This window comes from Amblyomma americanum, chromosome 1 (assembly GCF_052857255.1).
Source record: "Amblyomma americanum isolate KBUSLIRL-KWMA chromosome 1, ASM5285725v1, whole genome shotgun sequence".
Classification (NCBI taxonomy): Eukaryota; Metazoa; Arthropoda; class Arachnida; order Ixodida; family Ixodidae; genus Amblyomma; species Amblyomma americanum.
Window position 1 is genome coordinate 264,895,842 of NC_135497.1, and position 24,838 is coordinate 264,920,679.

The 24,838-nt window shown below is 48.5% G+C and overlaps 1 protein-coding gene across 1 annotated transcript; it reads right to left on the bottom strand.

Moving 5' to 3' along the window:
* Positions 1-8,489: 8,489 nt before the first annotated feature.
* Positions 8,490-22,849, bottom strand: LOC144117306 (uncharacterized). The gene is made up of 4 exons (XM_077651235.1): positions 22,703-22,849; positions 11,485-11,574; positions 9,455-9,675; positions 8,490-8,577 (listed from the first exon to the last, which is right to left on the bottom strand). Exons 1-4 carry the CDS (start codon positions 22,847-22,849, stop codon positions 8,502-8,504), a joined length of 534 nt encoding a protein of 177 aa, XP_077507361.1. The 3' UTR covers positions 8,490-8,501.
* Between the last annotated feature and the right edge of the window lie 1,989 nt (positions 22,850-24,838).

Sequence of the window (24,838 nt, forward strand, 5' to 3'; positions counted from 1 at the left end):
AGGTCCTTGGATACCGCATGAGTGGCGTCTTGCTGAAATAGTTCCATTGCTTAAAAAGCAAGGGGAGGGCTTAAGTTTAGACAATATACGCCCTATTTCGTTAACATCGAACATAGTGAAATTAGTGGAAAGGGTCCTTCTCAGCCGTGTCATGTTATTCATTTCAGAAAATGCTGTATTGAATCCATGACAAATTGGTTTCAGGCCGGTTTGTTCAATTTGGTGTGCTCATACTGACCTTGAGAGTCGTATTAAATTAGCTCGCAATAGAAAAAAGTTTGCTGCGCTTGTCACCTTGGATGTCAGTAAAGCATACGACAGCGTGGAGCACTCGACTCTATTATTAAGATTGCAGGAACTCAACTTTCCAAGCTATTTTGTACCCTGGATTTCTGTTTTTTTTTGGAAAATAGAGAATTTTACTGCTGCCAAAATGGTGTTTCCTCAAGGATATTTCCACAGACAAGAGGTGTTCCGCAAGGATCAGTTCTCTCACCTGTTCTTTTTAACATTTTTCTAAGCTCAATTCTATGCATTCAAAATGCGAAAACTTTGTGTACGCCGACGATATTGCATTTTTTGCATCAGCAGGTGACATTCACACTCTTTATCGAACCCTGCAAAATTACCTCAATGTTCTTGACAACTGGCTAGGAAGAATTCATATGTCCCTTAATGTGAAGAAATGCGCATTGTTAGTATTTCCAGTTTCTGTTCCTGTAAATATCTGCCTGGTCTATAGAAATAACATAATACCTCAAGTTCAGACGGTGCAGTATCTCGGTGTAATATACGACTCTACTCTCTCCTGGCGGCCACACATTGAGCAAGTTTCCGCAAAAGGAGTTCGGGCCGTTGGCATCCTGCGCAGGCTTTGCAGTGCTAGGTCAGGCATGAGAAGGCATACGCTTCTAATGATTTATAACATGTACGTCCGCCCAATTTTGGAGTTCGGGTGTGTTTTATTCTCAGGAGCTCCTGCCTATAAACTTCGCCCTCTTGTGCTTTTGGAGCGTGAGGCGTTGCGCCTTTGTCTGGGGCTTCCAAAATATGTCGCCAATGCTGTTCTGCACTTTGAGGCGCGAATGCCTTCGTTATCAGCTAGGTTTCGCCTTTTAACAGTTCAAACATTTTTAAAATTGTGCGACTCACCTCTTCACGCTTCCAGTATAATATTTCTTAGTCAACCTTCCGCCTTTTTTAGTGCTGCCTGGTCTCAATTTCATACTCCGCAGATATGTTACCTGCAGTCCCTCCTTGATCGCATAAATATTCATTTCACAGATGTCCGCCAAATATATAACAACTCCTCATCTGTCCAGATTGAATTCGATGACATTTTCCCATCGAATGCAAAGCTGCAGCCCTTCCCGCTTCTTCAGAGTCTATTGCAGGACCACCTAAGGTCATTTCCCTCTCATGTTCTTATTATTACCGATGCCTCGCAGGATCGCGAAAAGGCAGGTGTGGGAATTTTTTCGCCTTCACTGGATTGGGCTTTTTCTCTCCATCTTCCTGATCTCACTCCCATTTTTCTGGCTGATTTATTAGCAGTAATCTTAGCCTTACGAAAATTAGAATCTACCGTTTCCCAGGTCGTGGTTATGACAGACTCTCTGTCCATTTGCTCTTCCTTATCCTCACCCACTGACTCTCGGCCATTACGCCTCTTTAATTTCCTGATTCCGCTCCATCTAAATTCGGTAAGGTTGCTTTGGGTACCAGGTCTTATGGGCTTTCACTTAAATGAGGTTGCAGATTCCTTAGCAAGAGCCTCTCTCAGCGGCCCAATTGTTGCTGTCCTGAAAACGTGTGCATATACAGCTGCGGTGAGGTTTCGCAGCTACACAATATTTCAGGAATTTGCTGCCTCGGCTCTTACATCATCTCCCGAATATCAGCATCTTCTGCATCCTTGGAGTAGCAAAGACTGGCGCTCACGTAGACTAGAGGTCTCTTTCACGCGCTTGCGTTGCCGGGTTCCCCTTCTAAATTTCTACCTTCACAGATCTGGCCTGCGAGCTTCCCCACTGTGCCCTTTTTGTGCCGAACCTGAGACAATAGATCACTTCCTGCTGTTCTGCCGCCGCATTTCTCATTTGAGGAAGCGTATTTTGCAAATTCCATTTCATCAACTGGGCTTGCCTGTGTCTTCCGCGGTTGTTCTTTCCATTGACGCTTCTTTGCTTGGACGAAGCGACAGGAGTGTGCGCTCTGCTGAGCAAAATTTTCTTCATGAAACGCAGCGACTCCCATTCTAATTTCTTTTTCCCGCTCTCAGGCATTGTGTATTATTATGCACATTAATCAATTGTCCTGTCTTCGATCTCCAAGTTAACTCAACCCCTTTCCTTCCCTCTTCCAATCTATCAGACTACATACTATTGCCACTCCTTTTCCCGTCAAAACTTTCCTGTATCCAGTAATTAACCACCTGTGTCTTGGCCACTCCCCCGTTGTGGATGTGTGCCAGCAACGTCTGAGGCCTTCCTTCCTTCCTTCAAAGTGAGCTCTCGTACAGGAGAAACTAAAGGAGGAGTATATGTCAACGCCGTCGGGCCGCGGCACGGCGGCGTCTGCCGCGGGCTCCGTCGCTAATCAGTTGAGTTCTAAGGTGCTTCGCAACAATTTCTAAACGCATTCGGAAGCATTCCAAACGCATTCGCTCGCTGTATAACGATGCTGCCGCTGCCATCGACTTCTTTTCTGTTCGTTCGCTGCAACTAACCACTAAAATTCCTTTTAGAATGTCTCGTAAATTTAGTAATTAACGAATGTGCGTTGGCATGACCCAGTTGTAATGATTTGTGTAACTATATATGGCTTAGCCAAGCCGCTAATAAAGAAATATACTTTTTTCTTTAGAAGTGCACAGACAGAGCTCACGCTGTCGCCTTTGTCCGATTTCTGGGTAGAATAACCCGCCTTTTTTGTAACTTATGTATTTGAAAGCGCTTTAGCACGCTCTGCTTATCTGGAAACCAGCAAAAGAGGACTTCCTTCTAAAAAAATCAAATGACTCATTTCATAAATTTTTTTAATTAAAAAAGCGCTTTTTGCATCACTCTAAAGAATTCAATGCCACATTGCTCAGTGGGTGTATGCTTAATGGAGATTCTAAATCAAACACAATAACTTAGTGCAAGTGCATTCCGTAAGCCGACTTTGTGCGCAATTATGGTAACGCCCAGAAACGAAGCAGTGGCCTCGTAATTTACAATTGTAAGTGGCGCACGCGTGAAATATTAGGCCGCCGCTTCATACACGCACGCGATCACGCGGTAAGAGATTCCTGCGCTTCCGTACGTCGTTCCCTGTGATCGCGCCTTGCCCTGTGTTTTTTGATTTGCTTTTTCCTTCCTTTTCTGCAGATCATAAAGTTTCAAAATGTTGTTTTTTTGTGCATTTTGTTGTTCTGTTGCGTAATTTTCATTGAGGGCTATAGCTCTTGCAGACGTCTTTACTTATTTACTCGAAAATTAATTTTTTTGCTTTCGAACATTACCTTTATTGATGAAAAGCATCGGAAATAGTTTCGAGCCACTATTCAAGACAGTTTTGTTCGTTCTAGCTTTTTGCATGAAATTTCCAAAACCAACAAAAACTTGGAGGATTCTTCGACGACCGGCCAATAAATCTACTGACAAATAATGTTAGGCCCATGTTAACCTAGCTTGTTTTCCACATGCCCCGTATGCGAATCTGCTTGCATAATATTTGATTTATTGCTTTACGATGCTTCTCATGTGGCTTTTCAAAAATACTTTGACGCTTCCGCGTTTTCCACACCCTTGCCTTCAAAACTGCTTATGACTCATTCTCCGAGAATTCCAAACCTCTTTCAGTTGTTTCGGCCCCGGTCCCCTTTTTGAAGTCTCGTACCTCCCCTACTCATCTTCCGAACGTGCCCTTTTCAAGGCAGGGTGCTAACCCCTACTACTCGAAGCGATTTCCTTTTTACTCACTTTGTCCTAGCTGTTTTTCCCGTGCGCAGATACCCGCTGCATCGTTCGCCCCCCCCCCCCCCCCCCCCTCTGGCAAGATCTTGTTTCCTGTACCTTTCAGCTGGAAACTTTTTTTTGCGACCACAAAAGTTGTGTAAAAAAATGGCTCTACCCCCTGCAGCCACCACCCCCTCCTTCCCACATCACCGTTGTCTCCCCTGTCATTCGTCACAGCGCTATGCATCGCCACGACACATAACCTGACTGGACGAGTCTTGCCTTGTCTGGCACGGCGGGCGTCCAACCGCACAACCAGCGCGACAAAAGAGCATGCATACTCGAGCTGGCTCCGTTCGTAGTCTGGGCAAGCGAAAACCCACATCTGATGCTATATGAAGAGCTCCGACGCGGTTCCCTCCCTGGTCTGCAATATCTTATTTGTAAGTACTACAAATATTTTATCTCGAGATACGTTCGAAAATTAATGTGATTTGAGGAGTAAGTGTTGCTTTGACTACATGCGGCTTTACTTTTTTCGGTAGGAACAGAGAACGAGACAAAGCACGAGGACGACTTCTATGTACTTGCTCTCATTGCCAAATGTCTGGCTTGACGTCGTGCGCTGTGCAGATCTGCCCGAATGGTAAGAACTTTATTTTTCGTCTTTGGTGCAATGAATTCACCAAACATTCGCTACATTTTCGAACAGCAGGTTTGAATTTATGTGACCTGACATCAGATGCATTCAGGAATATGTTTGTCATGTACAGCTTATGCAGCAGAGGAATCGGAACTGTTTTGTGTTCCACTACAGACCACTCGGTGAGGATATGTGTACTACGTCCGCGCTGTTTCTCTTTGGCTAACACACTTGCAGGTGCAATAGGAAATCCGCAATTTATGGTTAAAGCTTTTGCCACGTTATCTCTCAATAAAAAAAAGGCATTACTCTGGAATGTAAGACGAGTGTTTTGTTTGGTTTTGAACTCAGTTTCCAATCTTTATTACATGCAATGAAAGCGACTAAGATAAACTGCTGGATTATAAAAAAAAAAGGTGTTCTGAGTTTTTTTTTCATACAGTATATTTATTTTGAGCCCCATCAAAAAAAAAAACTACCCTTGTTTTAAATTGTTTCGACTCTATATGGAGGAAATGCTACAACCTGTGCATCTTTACTCGAATAAAAAATGCGCTCTCAATTTAGAGATCCGTAGTTAAATTAAAACAAAATTGTGCATCAAATTCCTTTCAATATCACATAAATTTGTTTTTTTTTTCACATTGAATATCTTACTGGAGGTCCGAAACGGCGCATTAAACTCAAAATCACCAAATTGGTACAAGGCGATGTGCTAAAAATGCGGTGCCAGTTGTTACAAAGTATCCTGTAAAATTGTGTCGAGTGTTTTCACGCCGACCGTGCCTCACAAAATTCAGTGTTATTTAATCATTTCTGCATTTGCCTCTTGACGGCCATATTTAGGTTCACCGTGACCTCACAACTTTCTTTGCAGGCTCGAAGCATTGTGAGGTCATCGTGCAAGAGCCGGACCGGAGTGCAGTGGAAGAGTCGTCTTGCAAGAGGAGTGCAACAATTGCTTCAGATATGACTGATCAGTTCAGAGGAGGGCAGCTCCGTTAAGCACTTTATAGATGTCTTAGCCGTTCTACAGCATCTTGCCGAGCTGTGTTGTCCAACCTGAATCATCAGCACGCAGCACACTTGAAAATAAGGGAGTGAATAAACTTTATTGCTCTAATAAAGGAGTCTTGCTGCTTGCCCGAAGGATGCCGATGTCTTCCAGGCTGAGCGTGGTTGGCGCCCGTAGTCCAAGGCACCACTGTCCGTGGCCATCCGGCATGCGTGGCTCACTAGGTCTCTGGACTTTGAGCTGGCTGCTCGTTAGCCGGTCCTCCCAATGCTCCGCATTTGGCTCTTTGTTACCTGGGAAAGCTACATTGTGTATGCACTAGCTCCCATGTAATATGATAAAAATTATTTTCCCACAGCCTCTGCCACCATGCTCTTGGGTCCTCCTTTCCATTAATTCCCAGGATGACTTGTAGCAGCGCAAGCCATTCTGCGTGCGCTAGAAGCGTGATCCTTGTAACTCGATGCAATAAACCGGTCTTTTTCCGGAATTATTAGGCGCCCTCATTTATGAATATTTGCTAGGTTGAATGGTACACAGTTCCAGTCATTGGGCAGTGGGTTCTGTTGCATGTGCCAATTGTCGAAAGCAGGATACAAGTGTTTGAAAGCTGGCTGTCAATGTTTGAAAGCTGGATGCCAGTGTTCGAAATCTAGAAACCCAATTCGAGGCCTTTACAGGCCCATGTCGCGGAACGATCGCCAGGCCTGCGTTGGCCCCTAGATCGGCCGAACGTTGGCCCAAAACTGGCCTGAAAGTGAGACCAATGTGTCAAAGTGGTAGCGCTTTGCCTAAATGCCAATGTAGGACCGCCGTTCATGCCAATTTCTCCCAATTTTCGCCCAGTGTTCGCTCATGCTGTTGTCCTGCCTGACTGTTCGTTTTTGCTTAGGGACTGAAATAAATGATACGAGATACGCGTTTAAAAATAGAGACAAGAAATTATTATACGCTTCATCAGATGTTTCTGAGCTATATACGACATCCCAGTTTGTTCCTTGGAGAATAGTCCGAAATTTGATCACAGGAACACTATGCGACATTAAACAGTGGTCAGAAGGTAAACTCATAACTACCGGGAAGAAAGTGGTCCTACCGAGTGAACTGATTCGAACAAACAACCATGGACGCAGACACGCTTTCTTTTTCGTGCTCAGGATTTTGGTCTTTAGCGCTCTCCGGAGTCATCTTGTTTCCTGAGATGCGACAAGACAGCACTGTGAGGACTTTCCGTCGAGAAGGCATACTAAATGGAACGCAACAGAACTCCGTTGCCGATCGGTTTCCTGTTGTTTTTTTTTGCCTTTCACACGTACGCACGAATACTGAGACACCGTTTCACACAGCATAGAATTTCGCCTTCATCGAAATTCGACCACCGCTGCCGGATTGAACCCGCGTCTTTCGGGTTGGCAGCCGAGCGCCATTATCACTGAGCCACCGCGGCTGCGATATCTAAAATAAATTTTCAAAAATTGGGTTGCAGCATTACTTTCTTTTATTTTATTCTGCGCCGACGATCTAAGTAACATTACACCTATTCCAACACCCAAAGCTTCAAGTAGAACTCCCAAGATCAGTATGTCTTCACCACGACCCACTTCAACGAGGGCGACGTGCTCATCCCCTAGCCTCATGTAGCAGCACGTGTTGCTGCAATTATCACGTCATTGCTCCTTGAGGACCGCCCGTGCTGGGCGATGGCGCAGAAAGTTGTGTCCGATTCGGCGGCAGCCACGCAGAGCACGAAGACAGGATTAGAGTTCAAGAAGGCAAGTAATGCGAGGGCTTTGTTCAACCCGGCACCACTGCTAGAGAATTTTCTTAATGTCGCCTGGAAAAAGCTTTTGGACCACGCATGTGGCTTTACATGGGAAAAAAGGCAGCGCATGAAAAAGGACGAGACGACAGACACACCGCGCTTCGGTCAGTGCTTCTCATCCTCATATTTCTCGCACTCTCACCCTGTCCACTAAATCACCATCAACTAACTGGTCCCCGGTTTCCCTACTGGGTGTCTTCGAAATTTTATTGAAAAACAGCCGGACAATTATGAACACGATGAGGCACGAGTGCTAACCAAAATATATCTAATGACCGAGTGAGATTCAACAGCGGTACCAAGATTTAAGGAACAAAAACGTTTAACCCGCTTTCTTGATTCATACTGCTTTAGTCGCTAGGACATGTTACAATGCGAAACGAACGTTAAAGGCGAAATTTCGAGAAAATGTCAAAGGACTAATCAAGCAGGCCTCGCCGAAGGTCGCAATTCCGTTCCAAGCACTAATTTCTGTGACTGTAAATTACATGTCCTTGCTTTTCTGAATGAAACGGCGTTTTGTTCCCAAAGCCGACTTGCACCGGGGCGTGCCATCAACGGACTCCGCCACTAAGCGCGCTGTGTTCGTACGGTGCAGAAATCAGTCGGCATGGGCAGCGAGTCCTCCTCGATGATGTTGCAAAGGATGGCCAGAGATTCCTCGGCGTTCAACATGCCCCACACGTTAGGACCGCGAACAAACTCGGTCACCGTGAGCACGAGAAACCGGAGCTTGAGGAAGAAAGGCCGCACCACGGAACGGAGGCCAGCGGGCTGTCCGCCAACCTTGCCTCTCTCGAGACACTGCCTGCGGCCGCAGGCGTGGACGGCTTGCAGCACCGACATCTCGGGTGCATTGTGCACGTTGTCGAGAATGTAGTTCGCGGTGTAGTGCAGGCAGGATTCGAACATCTTCGACGCGAGAAGGAAGAGGCCATTGTTGTGGAGGACGGCCTTGGCGGACCCGTCCACGCCGTCTTCGCCCATCGTCAGGATGTAGTCCAGAAACGGACATACGTCATCCGGCTCTATATAGCGCTCCACGTATGCGACGCACCTGGCTGCCAATTCAGGCACCATTTATTCGACTGCAGCGCTGCGGGTGCAGGTCGCCTGGTGAACGCTTTCCACCTGGAGCTGTTCACTGTAGAAATACCTGCGTCGCAGAGCAGGTGAGCATAATAGGGCCCGTTGTCGTCTTACAAAAGCAAAAGTGTAACAGAATCGTCCCACTTTATTCTTATTTGAATGAGAAGCGGGAACCGCTTCCTGTAGTCTATTGAGATAAAACATAAAGGCAAAGCTCTGGTTGTGGGCAGTAATGGTTTCTGGGTGGCAGGGTACCGTAACCAGCATGCTATGGAATTAGCGTTCAAACAAGCAGGTCGTTCGCCCAAACGTCGTTCTCTTGATTAAATATCGCCAAGGAAAAAGACCTTTCCAATAAGTAATCCTTTAGCCAAGTTATGAATGCGACATTTGCTGGTTGGAACATGCATGGATTAGGACACGGCAAAAATATATGGCTGTTAATGGCAGTGTAATGGAGAACGTCATCACGCGACCTTACAACTTTTAATAGGGATGCCTGCGGACGATCACATCAGGGCCGTTAGAGAGAATAACGGAGCAGGCAGCGAGCTTAAGTCTCATAGAATCAGTACGGTAACGGTGGATGAGTCCAGCGTGTGGGCCGTAGGTCAAGCAGGCTTGGAGGACTCAGGGTTCAGAGCCGTACTTCGCCTTGTTTGGCGCCTAACGCACAGCTCTGAGTCCTGATACTCTTCTCTTTCTGGGTATTTGCTATGTTTGGTTTCTTAGGTGGCATTTCAAATTTTGTTTTAGTGATAAAGTGTTAACTTATCGCATTCCCTTCTTTACTTGCATGTTAATTCAATGGCCCCTCTACAGATGTCGTTAGAATAGACTGCAATAGAATCAAGCTTATATTTCTCTATGTAATACGAATTACAGGCCGTCAAGTGCTTTTGAGCAAAATTCATAAATGAAGCGTGAGCGAGGGGAGGTTCTACCGTAGAAGCCCTTCAACGCCGTCCGGATGCAGGTCCATAATTGTGAGGCGATCTTCTCTGGCGAAGTGCCCAAAAAACATGGCCCTGAAGACGTCGTTCTGCAGGGCCAGGATCATGCGATGCGCTTTGAAAGATGCGTGGTGTTCGGGAGCGTGTTCCCAGTGCACGACTATTTCCACATCGGCAAGCTCCCGTGTGCCGAGATATCTCCACAGCGAGAACTGCGAAAGAATAAATTAGATTAGTTGGCTGCTGCAAACGAGTTATAAATTGTGGTGTCTAACATACGAAACTGACACATGGGCTAAGAGGGACGCCGTATAGTGGCGGGCTCTGAATTAATGTAGACCAGACCAACTGAGGTTCTTACGTGCACTGACACCGCACAGAGCAGGGGCGCCTTGTGCATTTCACTTCCATTCAAAATGCGGCCGCCGCGGCCAGGATCAAACCCCCATCTCCATGGCGCAAAACGAAGAGACACTGGTAAAAGCCGCGTGACGACGGCGATAAGAATATAAAAAGAAACATAAAATTAGTTTGCAGCAATATGTATTTCTTACGAAGAGCCGCCCTTTAAAGCAGCAGCGCTTCCCGATTCACTGCTCACTAAGCATCAATACAATATCAACAATGAAGCAGGTGGTGTCAAAATGCAAACAAAGCACCGAACACGGAGAGTTTTTATGCGCGAAACTCAGATGTCAAGGTATGAGCCTCGGCATGAGTTTCAATTACGTCCGAGTCTCCAGGGCACTCTGCAAAGGCAGAATTGAGACCCACAGAAGGAGCTTTTACAGAGGCTGTTTAAAGAAACCCGTGTCTCACGTGCTCATAGCGCTGTGAGCGGGACAATTTTTTTAGTGTCAGGGTAGGGCTGCCCACGCCAGCCGTGGTCACTGAATGGCTCATAGAGATACATACAGTGCAGTGGTAGATACTACGATGGGAGGGATAAATTAATTAAAATTAAGTTCCCCAGCCCGGGTCGCAAAGTATAATGGGCATTACTATGTAGTAACAGTGTGTTTTGGCTGCCATAAAAATATTAAAAAGTAATAGACCTCCACCTGCGCCACTTTCTCACAAAAGCAGCAAAGCAATAATAGATGTTAATTAACATGTCTATAAGAGAGGACAATTAACCACCGCGGTGGCTCAGTGGTTAGGACGCTCGGCTACTGATCCGGAGTTTCCTGGTTCCAACGCGACCGCAGCGGCTGCGTTTTTATGGAGGCAAAACGCTAAGGCGCCTGTGTGCTGTGCGATGTCAGTGCACGTTAAAGATCCCCAGGTGGTCGAAATTATTGCGGAGCCCTCCACTAGGGCACCTCTTTTTTTCTTCTTTCACTCCTTCCTTTATCCCTTCCCTTACGGCGCGGTTCAGGTGTCCAACGATATACGAGACAGATACTGCGCCATTTCCTTTCCCCCAAAACCAATTATTATTAAGGGAGGACAATAGTAGTTGTTACACATGTCGGTGAAAATATAAACGAAGAGAAGAAACTACGCGAGATAAGCCACATTTCCGGGTAGCGTTCCCGGGAAGATTCCCCTACTCTGCCTTAGAAAAGATGGGCAAGATGCGATGCAGGGAAAGGAAATTTGTTTATCGGGAACTGGTTGTGAGAGCTGAAGGCTAAAGAGGAGTGGGAACAGCGGGGGAATTCATGGCGATAGAGTCGAGCTCCTATTCAGGCCTCCATAGAGGGTGAGCACCAGTTCTGCAGAATGTGCGATTCTTGACCTCCAAACGTACTTCTGTCGCTATTCGACGTCCTCCGGCATCTCTGACCCTCACACACTCAGAACGTATGGAGGCAGAATTGTCCTATAGAAGGATACAACTGACTAACAGAGGGACATTGCCCTTGAAGGGGAGCTCTGCAACTGATCTATGGCCCTGATTTGTTGTCATTACGACCCGATCAACCTCCTTGCACCTTCCGGTGTGTATCTGTTAACAGTCTGCAGTGCTTGAACGCGATGGCGTATCAGCGATTTTGCTCGCTATGCGTCAGGCTCACCTCAGGCACTGTTTCTGTCTGAGTAGAGACAATGACGCGGGTAGAACTGGTCCAGTGCCAGAAGTTGGTGCGTTTGTAGCATCTGTAGCACTGCAATGAAATTGAAAAACAAGGCAGGAGTTTGACACGAGCCACGATTTGCAAGCAATTTCTGAGTAGTCCGATGGGTGCCCAAGCTAGCAAGGCTAACGCACATTCATGAAAAAAAAAGAAATGGAAAAAGTACATCGAGAATATTAGGAAATATACAAAACAAGTACTTTCCACAAAGGACACCCTTACATCTGCAAAGCAGTGCTGTCCAGTCGTGAAGAGCCCTGTAATGAGCGCGCGCGCTATATATGGTCTGCCGGTCCGCCATCCCACCTGGCCATGATGGCTACTAGATGGCGGCATCAGGCAAGATCCACCCACTACTCTTAGCCAGAACCGTAAAAGGCGAACTAATTAGCATTAACATGCGAAAAACTGCAATTAGCATAAACGCAACTGATTAATTTTAGAAATTATCCAACGTTGCGAGCAGCTGCAGCACGAAAAAGAAACCATAAGGCTACTTGCTTTCGGCATTTATTGGGCATGCCCAAATAAAGAAAGTGGCTATATATTACCGGAAGCTGGCAGTACCTCCTGAAAAACATTATGCCGGCAGTGCCGTCTAATTGGCTCGCTGTGATCACGTGACGAGCGCAGCCGCCCTCGAGAAGGATTGTTTTTTTAATACATGACAAAAGTAGGACCCTCGACCACATAATTTTGGAGTGCCCATATTCTCCCGGGGCGGGCAAAAATATTGATAGTATAGAAGCCTGGGAGACCCTGCTAAGAAGCCCGGACCCTGAGCTCCAGCGCACCACCATCCATACGGCGGAAGAGGCCGCTATCAGTCAAGGACTGCCAAGCAGCCTCTAACGACGGACGTGCAACTCCCCGTCTCGCAGTGCTGCGTGCCGGTGGCGGGGAGAAACGTCTTTTCTGATGAAACTTAAAAGTTGTCCAATAAATCACTCAATCAATCAATCAATCAATCAGGACAAATCAATATGTGTTTCCTCTGGAGCATTGTGAGATTCGTTGGGCTAGATTTTAATTCCGTCTGCCAGCAGCTTTTTGTGCAGGGTATTCTGCCAGCAAAACAGCTGGAAAAAGAATTCTGTCAGTGTCGTTTCATTGGCTGTGTGCTGTGATGTGACCCGAATCAGGCAATCGGGTCAAACTGCCGGCAAAGTTCCCTGCGGGCTAATTTGCCGGCTGCTGGCACAGTAGTCTCGGCCTTATTTAAATGCGCGCATTTTCCAATTGTGCTTCATTTTCCCAATTTTTCGTCCAGAAGTGACATGAAACTTAAGTTACGCGATAAGGCAAACCGTTATTTGCTTCGTAGTACAAATACATTCGCATACGGAGCGCCCACACGATACCAAACAAGGCGAAATAAAGGGTCAGGGGAAGGGAAAGCCGGTTACTCGTAGTATCCTGTAAGAAAGGGCACCCTTTCCACCGACGCCGCACACGAGGGTACCAACGGCAAAAACTGGGGCATGAAACCGGCTAGCTGCCGTTCGAAAATTTTTTTCCTCCTCCTTTCTGATGAACAGCAGGAAGGCGCCAACTGAAACACACTAGACTTCGGCTTAGTCACAAGCAGAAAGCGCGATGGACCAGAGAGAGATTTTGATGGAAATTAAGGAAAGCAGGGTAGATATAACCGGTTGTATCGTAATCTAAAACATCCATTCATGCCTAAAGAAAAAGTTCTGTCTACGATTTGTTTCTTCTTTTTTTTCATCGTGGTAGATGAGCTGCCGGCTTGCGAAATAGAGTACTACAATTCATACCAACGGAACCACCCTCCCTCAGGAATGCTTTCCAGCAAACTAGAAGATCGGGTGGTAATCACCAATCAGCGGTGAGTAAGTCACTTTGCTTCCAACAAATAGCCACGTTTTCAATCAGGCCTGAAGAGATGTTCAATGAAAGAGCACAGCATTGCGATGCTAACGCAGGCAAACGGCTGCAACACCAATTACGCTGACTTTAGCATGCGAGGCGCCGGCAATGATTCGCGGCCTCGTGCTTAGCGCTATGCATTCTTATTTTACCTAGTGCAGTCATGTTGTGCCAAGCAGGTGATGCGGGAGCTAGTGGAATCTTTCCGCGTCTTAAAAACTGGACTCATAAGTGAAAGATTTGTATATCGGGTTGTCTGTAACGGAGACAAGTTTCTTCGAAAAATCGATCGCGATTTGCGTGTTAGTGTTCCGCTCAAAATGCTGGCAGGAGGCGTGTGATTGTGTTGTTCTTGTTTTTTGTACATGTGTATGTAACAAGCTTTTAAGTAAAAAATATTTCCAGTAGCGCTGTGTCCAGTGGTTTTCTTGAGTTCGTGTCTCGAAGTTTTACTCGAAATAGACGGAAAAAAGCTAAAGCTCAATTTCTGCCCCCATTAATAGACACCTTTAGCATACCGTGTTACCGCTACCCTGACCGGAGTACCGGGAGCCCGCGCGCCGTCACTGAGCATGTGCAGATAGCCTAGAGGCCGCCAGATGGCGCCAGGTACTCGGCAGCTGCAAGGCATTGGGGAACTGCAAGGCATCTAATGCATTGGGGTTTAAGGACAGTGAAGGGAAAGTAGATTTTAAGCGGGCAGAAGTAACCAAGCGAAGGTTATCTGAGTGGCTAAAATCAAGACCAGAGTAAAATTTCATAAGTCATGGCTAGGTGGCTTGAGCCACTGCCCGATTTGAAGGTTTCAGCCCTTCCATCCGTCCGTCCGGCCGTCCGTCCATCGATACGTCCATCAATCCATCCATCCATCCGTCCGTCTGTCCGTCCGTCCATCCATCCATCCATCCATCCTTCCGTCCGTCCGTCCATCCGTCCATCCATCCATCCATCCATCCATCCATCCGTACATCCAACCATCCATCCATCCAACCACTGTGTGCGCTACAGTGGCTAGCTACGCGCTAGCCTTCCGCATCGGGACCAATCAACGCATACTTGTCGATGGGCGGGATTCCGGTACTCCGGTCACGGTAACACGGTACACGGTATGCTAAAGGTGTCTAATGTGACATCACTGCATTCTTCGGGCCGACTTGCGCGATACGCCACGACACAAGCCCCACCTAGCGGTCAACGACTCCCGTACTGCATACTAAGCCTTCCAGGTATAACCGAAATTCACTTCCATTCATGAATACAGCCTAACGACAATCCTTACCCCACCACCAGCCTTTTCAAATACTCGATCTTCGTGGGCACTATCAGGCATTGGAATGACGCCATGCTCCACACAATGGTGTTGGGCTCCAAGGGCGTGTGTTCTTTTTTTGTTGGATTGACATTGTGTTGAAGTGGGTTGTGCCACTATGGGTTCCGGGCCGACAGCAAGAGTGGCCGCGTGCGGGGCGAGCCGGTGCGCGTACACGATCGAACGTTGGAGCTCGGCTTTGAGACAGTTTAGGCAGTGTGTGGCTGAGTGGCGGGACGTCCTTAGGAGCTCGGCGTTTCCCAGAGGCCAGCTAGCCTGCACTGGCCGGGCATTGAGGTCCGGGGTCTGGCTGCCCGCGCAACACCACGCTACCCTTCCCGCTGATTCCAGTCTCCCGGTAGCTAGGCGGCCTGGCGACGAGCACCTGCCCGCTGACTCCAACCTCCCGGTAGCCAGGCGGCCTGGCGACGAGCACCTGCCCGCTGATTCCAGCCTCCCGGTAGCCAGGCGGCCTATCGACGCACTCCGGCCTGCTGGTACCGGCCTCCGGGTATCCGGGACATGACCGTGAACCGGTTGCTTGCGGATACCTAACCCGGTGACCGGGCGGTACCTGCTCTGCCGTGTGCTTCGGCGCCGACAAGGGCTGTCGCACCGGAACCCACAGTAGGACGTTGGTGTTCATTTTGTCATCTCTAGGTTGCAAGTGCCCGGGGTGTATGTGTGCCTGTTAGTGTGCAAGCGGGCGAGCTATGCCTTCGTCCTCGTCGCTCAAGAAAACAGTGTCGTGATGCTGAATGCCGCACAGAGCTCCTGAACGAACCTGGGCACATTATTTAGATCATAGACATGTACCAAATTTTTTTTGTATTTTCATTGCCATGTAGAGGAGGAGGAGGGAGGGAGGGACTTCAATGGAACAGGAGAGGTCTGGCTGGTTGTCAGCCTGGCATGCTACTCCAGGGCCATGTAGAGGTATCCATGCGCAACCAGTGGGATTATCTGCTTAATCGTATATTTGTCCATTAAAACAAGCTGTTCGGCACAAAACTGGCTATCTGCACTTTTACTTTTCCAGAAAAAAAAAGTCCTATATCGCGCCCCATTCATTGCCTTTCGCTGCTTCCAGGTGTTTTTTTTTTATTTCCATGTCAGCGCTTATTTTCTGTATTGCACTAACATTCCTTATGTGTTTTTTATTCTTATTTTTTCACCCTACTTAGCCATTGAGCTGCAGTATTGATTAAAAAATAGATATTATAATATAAGTAGATAAATAGTATCACGGAAGACAGGGCGACAAAATTCACAGACAGAAGACAGAGTTCGGCAGCTAGCCCGCGCGCTACACTTCGTTGTCGTTAGTGTTCCTGTACATGCCCCCGCAGGGAGCAGAGTTGCGCGAAGGTCCGCCATTTTGTTCCAAGCTCTGTGGGAAAGCTGCTTCTCGTGTGGCAGGAGCCTCATGAGAAGGCCGTTTACAAGCACCCCTTCTCATCCTTGTCGGGGCTTCACAATACCCCCTCAGTCGGATAACAAAGGAGACTCTGCTCAAGATGGGAGCGGCTGTCCCCCTCCGGATCATGTGTTGGGCATGAGCAGACACAGTTTGGAACAAAATACGTCAGCGTGATCACGTGATCGCCGCTCCGCGAATAGTGTTACGAGCGGTGCGAGGAAAACAGTCGCGCAACTCTGCTCCCTGCCGGAGCATATTAGGAACACTAGTCGTCGTTGGCTTCCAGCGGCACCTGAGAACACAAGGGGGCATTACTCCCCCTCACAATTATTAGCACGAGAAAAGGACGGACAAAGAAGGCGGGCGAAGCGGTCCCACGCGACTAGATAAGCGCAAAGCGTACTACCCTTACCGCGTGAAGTACGGTTTCATGCGGACTACGTGCACGACCTCAGAGTGGGCGACGCTGAGGCTGCACAGTCCCGTCTGGAATAACTTCGTAGGTCATTTCCGCGAAACGGCGCAAAACTCTAAGGTCCGAAGTAACAGCACAACAGTTTTACAGACAAGCCTGAGAGAAGTAGCGGGGTCCACATCCAAATTTGGTCGCCGAGATGGTATGTTACATGCCGATGACGGAGGTTGTAGCGGCGCGCATCCGTGCCCTGCTGCCGCTGAATGTTTATACGGGCCAGTTTACGTGCTTCCTCGGCGCGCTGAGTGAACTGCTCGGTGTCTGGCATGAGCGGGTGGTCATCAGTGCAGCACGGAAGCATGGCATCCAGCATCGTCTGAACGTCACGTCCGTAGACCAGACGAAATGGTGTAAAGCGGGTCGTCTCTTGGGTGGCCGTGTTGTAGGCGTACGTGACGTACGGGAGAATCTCGTCCCAGGTTTTGTGCTGCGAGTCTATGCAGATTGCGATCATGTCTGAGATTGTTCTGCTAAGTCTCTCTGTGAGCCCGTTCGTCTGTGGGTGATGGGCAGTGGTTTTGCGATGACTAGTGTGACTGAGCTCAAACACGTCCCGCATGAGCTGCAGCGTAAACGCCATGCCTCGATCAGTCAGTGATTACGTGGGACGGTGCACCATGACGCAACACGATTTGCTGCATAAAAAAACTGGGCGATCTCAGATGACGTGCCACGCGGCACCGCCTTAGTTTTCGCATACCTTGTTAAGTAGTCAGTCGCGACTATAATCTATTTGTGACCGGCCTATCACAAAGGAAATGGGCCCCGAAGATCGATGCCGACTTGATCAAACTGTCGACGTACGTCAGCAGCTCGGCCCTCCAGATAATCAATGACAGGTCGCAGGTCTGGGTCAGCTCGCTGTCGGGTCTTAAGTCGAAGTCGCTGACAACTCCAAGAAAACAACTCTCGTCCTCCATGGTCTCATCGGGTGTGCGCGGAAGTGCGTAAGCGTCTGCGTGCGTCTCGCCAGAGTTGTGCACAATAGTGCTGTCGAATTCATGCAGACGGAGGCTCCATCGGGCTAGGCGCCCCGATGGCTCGCGAAGATTGGCCAGCCAGCACAAAGAATGGTGGTCGGTAACCACTTTGAGCGGACGGCCGTAGAGGTAAGGACGAAATTTGATGGTTGCCCACACAACCGCGAGGCATTCCTTTTTCGTAGTATAAAAGGTTGTTTCAGCGCGAGAGAGCATGCGGCTTGCCGATACTGACACCTTGGACTCTACGAGTTTCCCGTCTACATGATCTGCTCACCTCCCCCCCCCCCCATTTAGTCACCGACCCCGCGAGATAGAGGACTACGTGCCCCAGCAGCGCATGGCGAAAATTTCCCAGCGGCAGTCCCGATCTCCGTCTCCACGCCGACCTTCGACGCAGCCCGAAAGCTCCTCCTGGATGGCGCAGCGACGGTGGCCAAGCGCCCGCCGGGAAAACTAAAGTCAGCGATCTCCGGGGGCGAGGCCGCTGGCAGTCGATGCGAACAAGACCCCCCGACGGCGCGAACAGCGACCGACCGTGAATTAAAGGCGCCGACGGCAGTTCCTGAAATCGAAGATCGATTCTCGCTGGATACACCCGCGCTCCTCGACGGCTATAAGATTAGCGCTTTGGTGGACACTGGCTCTGATTTCTCGATTTTAAGCGGAAAGCTAGCGGCGCATCTTAAAAAGGAGATGACGCCGTGGTCTGGCACGCATATCCGCACGGCTGGCGGACATGTCGCAACTCCGCTTGGCCTGTGCACGGCAAGGGTCCAAATTCGCAGCTCTACATTTGTCGTCAGCTGCCCAGTTCTACCAGACTGCTCCGGTGACTGTATCTTTGGCGTTGATTTTCTCCGGGAGTATACAGCTATTACTGACCTCCGAAAGCGCACTGTAACATTTTCGACCGAGAAAGCTTATGTTTATACCGAGGACAGTCAACGCCGCGCCGCCCTTCGCATTTCTGTCGACAGTGTTTGGATTCCGCCACGTTCCAGTGTTTTTATGAGTGTTTACTGCGATGGAGAACGTCACGGCAAAGCTGTCGCCGAAGGCAACCGGTCCCTTTTGCTCACCCACGGCATCTGCTCAGCGCGAAGCCTCATCCATCTCCGCGACGGCTGGCCTGAGCTCCTGGTGGCTAACTTCACTGACGAACCCTGGCATCTTTTTCGTGCTACTGCGATCGCATTCGCTGACCCCTTAGCGGAGATTTCTGAATGTTTTGCGTTTGAAGCTGTTGAACCTGTGCGCCCGTCCCTTGACGGCCTTGATATCACGCCGCACCTCTCGGCGACTCGGCAGCGAGGACTCCGTGCCCTCCTACTCGAATACACTACCTCTTTCGCGTCTTCGTCGAAAGTACGGCAAACGGCTCTTCTGAAGCACCGCATCATTACGCCCGACGATGCCCGCCCTATCCGCCAGCAGCCGTATCGTATCTAATCGATGAAACGTGACGTGATCTAAACGCAGGTGAAGGAGATGCTTTCTGATGGAATAATTAAACTTTCAAGCAACCCGTGGTCGTCACCTGCCATGCTGGTGAAGAAAAAGGATGGGACCTTCCGATTCTGTGTTGGTTAACGAAAGCTGAACAACATCACTAAAAAAGACATCTATACCGCTGCCCCGTATCGACTACTCGCTCGAGAGACTTCATCGCGTCCAGTACTTCTCCTCAATTTACTTAAAGAGCGGGTACTGGCAGATAGAGGTCGACGAGCGGGACCCCGAAAAAACGTATTTCGTTAACCCCGACGGGCTGTACGAATTTAAAGTGCTGCCTATTGGGCTCAGTTCAGCGCCGGCAACTTCCCGGCGCATGATGGATACAGTTCTCGCTGGATTCAAATGGCAAACTTGTTTGGTTTATCTCGATGATGTCGTGTTTGCCGAAACCTTTGCCGAACGCCTTGAATGCCTGCGCACAGGATTAGATGCCCTCCGGTCGGCCGACTTAACGCTCAAGCCCGAGAAGTGCCACATTTAATACAAAGAGTTGAAGCTTCTTGGTAATCTTGTGGGCGCCAATGGTGTTAAGCCCTACCCCGAGAACACTGCTGCTGTCGCTGATTTTCCCGTTCCTACAACCAAGAAAAGTGTCCAACGCTTTCTGGGTCCATGTGCATACTACCGCCGCTTCATAGCCGACTTATCCAAGATTGCCTCACCCCTGTACCGCGTCACGCGCGTTGGTACACAGTACGTGTGGGCCGCCGAGCCACAGGGGGCTTTTGCCGAGCTGCGCAGACGACTGCAAACAACCCCTGTTCTTGCGCACTTTGATGAAGAGGCTGACACCGAAGTCATCACCGGCACCAGGAACATCGGCCTCGGCGCCGCACTCGTCCAACACCAGGTGGAATTAGATAGTATAAATAGATAAGATAGGCAAACGGACAGAGACCGCAAAATTTGTTTTCAACGCCCAGAGCGGTTATCACGCCCTGTTTTCACGATTCCTCACCTAGCATTCCCCGAACATGCTGGATTAAGAATGGCAGAAAAATTTGCCGAAGTTGTCTTGGTGGTAGTGCGAGCCATCTTTCTCAAAAAGCAGCGTTCAAGTTTTATGGAAGGTAGTGTAAGGTTCGAGGGCTGAAACCTGGCTTACACCGTCTCTCGCAAACTCTAAATAAGGAATGCAGTCGTTCTCCCACGCACTTGAGCAGAATATGAGAAAAAATAAAACAAAATAAACGATGTCAGTTATACAGCATTACAAATGTTTAAGATCATTCAAAATTAGCTCTGCCAACAGATAAACCTGCGATATCAATACTAACATTTCCAAATAACCCACAACATGACAAACAATGACTAAGAGAAAAAATTGGAGAGGTCACTTATGCTCCGTCTTAACGATATGATACAGTAGTGTTAATGAGTTAATGCGAATATATGCGGAATTGGTCATCCTAGACCTTACATTCAAAGATCCCTGTGAGTGCTCACAAAACGCCTTCTTCATTGGTGCAGCGGTTAAGCGATGCGCCACTGTCGGGCGATGGCAGACGCTGCCACCGGTGGGGCTTGTGACACTCAAGTTGCTCTTTTCGAGCAATCTATCGCAATCAATCATTAATTTAACATCCACCTGCCACGGAGGTCAGTTTGCCCACAATCCGGTGGGCAGATTGTGTAGATGGCCAACATAGGTTGCTTCATAGGGGGTTGGCCACATGGACCACCTTACGCTACCCCATTTTTCGCTCAAAACGACGCCGCCGCCAACACCGGACTTCTGCTTAACGGTGTCTTTAACGCTATTGTGTTAAAAAAATAGATAATTGCACAAGCGTAAAAAATAACTCGTTGTAACTAACTCTGGTATACATTAGCATTCACTGTATATTTACAGAATAGATTCTTATTTTTTTAAACTCTTCACTAGCTCCGCTTACACTCATTTACCATAGATGGCACGACCAAGCGAGGGTGTTTCACAAATGCTAAGAAACCTATAGAAAGTAGCCACGCATCATTATTGCACGTCGACAATGTATCCCCTTTTGTTCCTGTAGTTGCAGTCCGCTAAACAAGAAATTAAAAGCAGCAAAAGGCGATACGGATCCGTGTTTCGCTTTGGAGCGTCGGAGAGCACGTCGCATATTCAAGACAGGCACCCAATGATACTACTTGGGCGCACAGCTATTTTTCTAATTTCAGCTAAGTCATCGCTTGTCGCGATAACTTAGAACACTTCATATTTACAGCGAACAGCATATGGTTTATAAGCAGCTCAGCTTGTAGCGCGATTGTGTCAGAGGGGTTCCATTCGGCGGAGAACCCCTCGTCGTAGTTGGCGATGGTGTGTCGAGAAAATCGGGATTGGTCAAAAAGTTTTTGATGTTACAATAGAGCTGCGGAATTGAAAAGTGTTTAAAACACCAGATAAATTGTGAGCATAGCTTCACAGCATGACTCAATCGTCACTTAAACATAGAATATTGTAATTTAATTGCCCTGAAAAGAAAATTGAGGTAACTAGAAGGGAATCTAACCTGTGACCTCTTAAGTTGAGTGTCAGACACACTATCCGTATGCATGTTTGCATACCTCGATGCATGTTTGTTTGACTTGGTTAAACAGAGGCGTTGCCTGCCTTATCCGACAGTGGGCTTGTCTGCGAAGTAATATGCAGAGTTCCCCAGCTCACTCAAGGGAGACATTAACGCTATTACGTCATACCTTAAAGGCAGAGCTATACAGTCCCTCGGAATATAGGAAGTGGAGGTCGGCGATGAGACTGCGCCTGTCATGGCAGCTTGTTTCCTCCAAATTTTTCTTGTACCCAAGGTGGGGTCAAAGACATATTTACCGAGAATTTCACCCTAAATAAGCTCTCCAACTGTCCTCGATCAGTGTTTCGCGAAACAACCGCAGTGCGCGCTGCTTCTGCTTCTGCAAAGGCCTTCAACCTGCAGTGGAAAGCAGCGGGGTTGATTTAATAAATGCATTGGGGTTTAAGAACAGTGAAGGAAAAATTTTAGTCGGGTGGAAGCAACCAAGTGAAGGTTATCTGATTGGTGGCTAAAATCAAGACAAGAGTAAAATTTCACAAGTGATGGCTAGGTGGTTTGAACCACCGCACGATTTAAAGGGTTCAGCCCAATCCATCCATTCTAGCTCATTCATCTGGATTCACTTCCTTTCTGCTCTCTCTCTCTGTATCCCTCCCCTCTAGGTTTTTCCCAGCGCGACCGCTAGGAGAGCGAATTTACAGACCGCTAACATCGAATTAAAGAAATATAAAGAAAAAAAGCCCAACATTACGGCAACTGCCACCTCCCCGCTTGAAAGGGGACGCTCCTATCTTCCACTATCCATCCGCTAGGGTGCCGGATGTCCGCTAGCCTCCGCGATTGCCCATCGAGGCACCCAAGTGTGCGCGTGCCCGTCGTCGCGGTATTACGATCCTGCCGGCCATACGGCTGCTGCAGGAAAATAAAGGCCGATCCCGACCTCCACGGACTTTAGGCACGCTTGACAGGACATCTTCAACCGGCCCCGGCATTAGGCGGTTCGTCAATGTCCTTCAGCGTCGGGCCGTTGTTATCGAAGAGCGTACTCACCACTTTGTACTCCGTCAGTATATTGAGGAACGTGATGAAGAGTTCGTTGAGGTTAAACGACGTGTACTGCGTGCTTATCGGTGCGGTGGCCGCCTCGCTGATGTGGGAGTAAGGAAAGCCGTCCATGTACATCTTCAACAGCACCATGGCCTGCACCGTCGCAGCTGGGCTCAAGGACACGACTGCACTTTGCCGTTGCCCAACCCATAGTTTGATCCTGCAGAGAAGAGTAAAGCCCGATGAGCTCATCGTGCTATCTGACGCAGCCACAGAATGCCGGGATATGGTCGGCCGATTGGCTCAATACACCCACATATTGGAAGACGAGGATTTTTAAAACCGTCGTCTGCAGAAGCCCGCGATGCGTTTTCGAGACATTTATCGTCGCGCCACGCGAGTTAAGCGTTCCAAAATTCGCAGAACCAGTTCCAAGAGACTTTATTAGAAGAATTTATTTTCGCAGACACTTCCTGACTAAAGGCGTCTAAATCAGTTGCGGTGCGCGGCAAGACGGCACACATAGGAAAGGACACAACGTGAAGGTCCGCGCGAAGGAGAAATCAGGTTGATTATCATTAAACATGGGGGTTCTTGGTAGGTGATCATGAAATACATCGCATTCTTCGGGCGCTCGTTTGCGTCGTGTCCTTTAGTTCCCTGTGCCCGTATTGTCCACGCGGTGTTTACTGACAACCTACTACGAAACCTATCCGATACGCTACTATACATAGACGTTCACCGATCTACCCTACACGATACGCTTCTATTCTATGCATAGATGTTCATCGATCTAGCCTACACGATACGCTACTATGCGTAGATGTTCACCAACCTAGCCTAGAATTTCACCTCCATCGAAATTCGACGGCCGCGGCCGGGATCGAACCCGCGTCTTTCGGGTTAGCAGCCGAGCGCCATAACCACTGAGCCACCGCGGCAGCTGCAGACTTCTCTCTGCACAGTCTCTAGACTGTCTATAGATAATCTTTAAGAATAGACAATAGGCAATACAATTCCTATGACATTTTATTCACAATCTATAGATTTATAATCATGCGCGTTAAGTATACATTTGTTATATAACGTCTATAGACTATGAATAGACAAAATAAATATCAACAGTAAGGCAATATAGTCTATAAGACGTATGCAGAGTACCTATAGACCATTTTTATAAAGGCGCACCGCCTAATTTAAAAACCCACCACCACAGGAGCAGCTAGGAGGCTGCAACAGTATGGATGTCGCTGACGGAGAGGGCAAGCATATCAGGGGGATTTATAGTGACACATTTGCCGGTGACGTAATAAAATAAACAAATTAATAAACCACTTTATGGCCACGAAGGGGATACCAATTCGGGATAGCGCGAACAGATCAGCTTTGCTGGTCGCTGCATTAGACCACTACGCCCCTGCTGCTCCTTTGTTTTTAATTCCCTTTATTGCCAACTGGATCATACAATATGTTGTTGTGCTCGCGCTTCCTTCCTGCTGTTGAGTTCGGCGAATTTGGACATGGGGAGGATTTCCTGAGGACCCCCGCGAGGGTGGGTGAGCCCTCTGGGGGAGACTTGGCTGCTGGAATGCCGGAAGCAGCGACGAAAATAGCGTCCCCGCGTGTTCGAAAAGGATTGCCGGAAGCAGCGATGACCACGGCGTCCCCACGTAATCGTTCCGGTCATCAGGCGACGAAGTACAGGATCAGCATTGCCCTCTTCAGTCACGCTGGGGTTTAACAATTGCCCGAGTGCCACGCCTTCGACAGAGGTTCCGCGTTCCGGTCATCAGTACAAGATCTTTCAACCACTGCTGGGAGACAGTCTGCATTCCTGTGTCACGCAGGCGCCTTCTGGGTCCCCATGGGCGCGGTCCGGACACACATGCGCACCCGCCTGGAGGCCGCGGCGACGACAACGTGACCGGGTCCTGTTTCCTTTCCCTCGACCGAGCTGCGAGAGAACATCAGGACCGCCCTGCCGTAAGTGGTACCATCAGTGCCATCGTGTGATTGGACATCATTCTTCGAACTATATTCCCCAGCTAGGGATCTGGGCAATACGAAGAGTATTTAAGGAGCTGCTGGTTTGGTACCGGAGGAGAGCCGCCATCTAGAGAGATACCCAACACTCCCGAC

Coding starts and splice junctions, on each gene's coding strand:
- LOC144117306 (XM_077651235.1), bottom strand. CDS start 22,849: ATGGTGCTGTTGAAGATGTACATGGACGGCTTTCCTTACTCCCACATC. Junction 11,575..22,702: donor TACTGACGGAGTACAAAGTG/GTGAGTACGCTC, acceptor ATTTCATTGCAG/TGCTACAGATGCTACAAACG. Junction 8,578..9,454: donor GGCGTTGAAGGGCTTCTACG/GTAGAACCTCCC, acceptor TCTGCGACGCAG/GTATTTCTACAGTGAACAGC.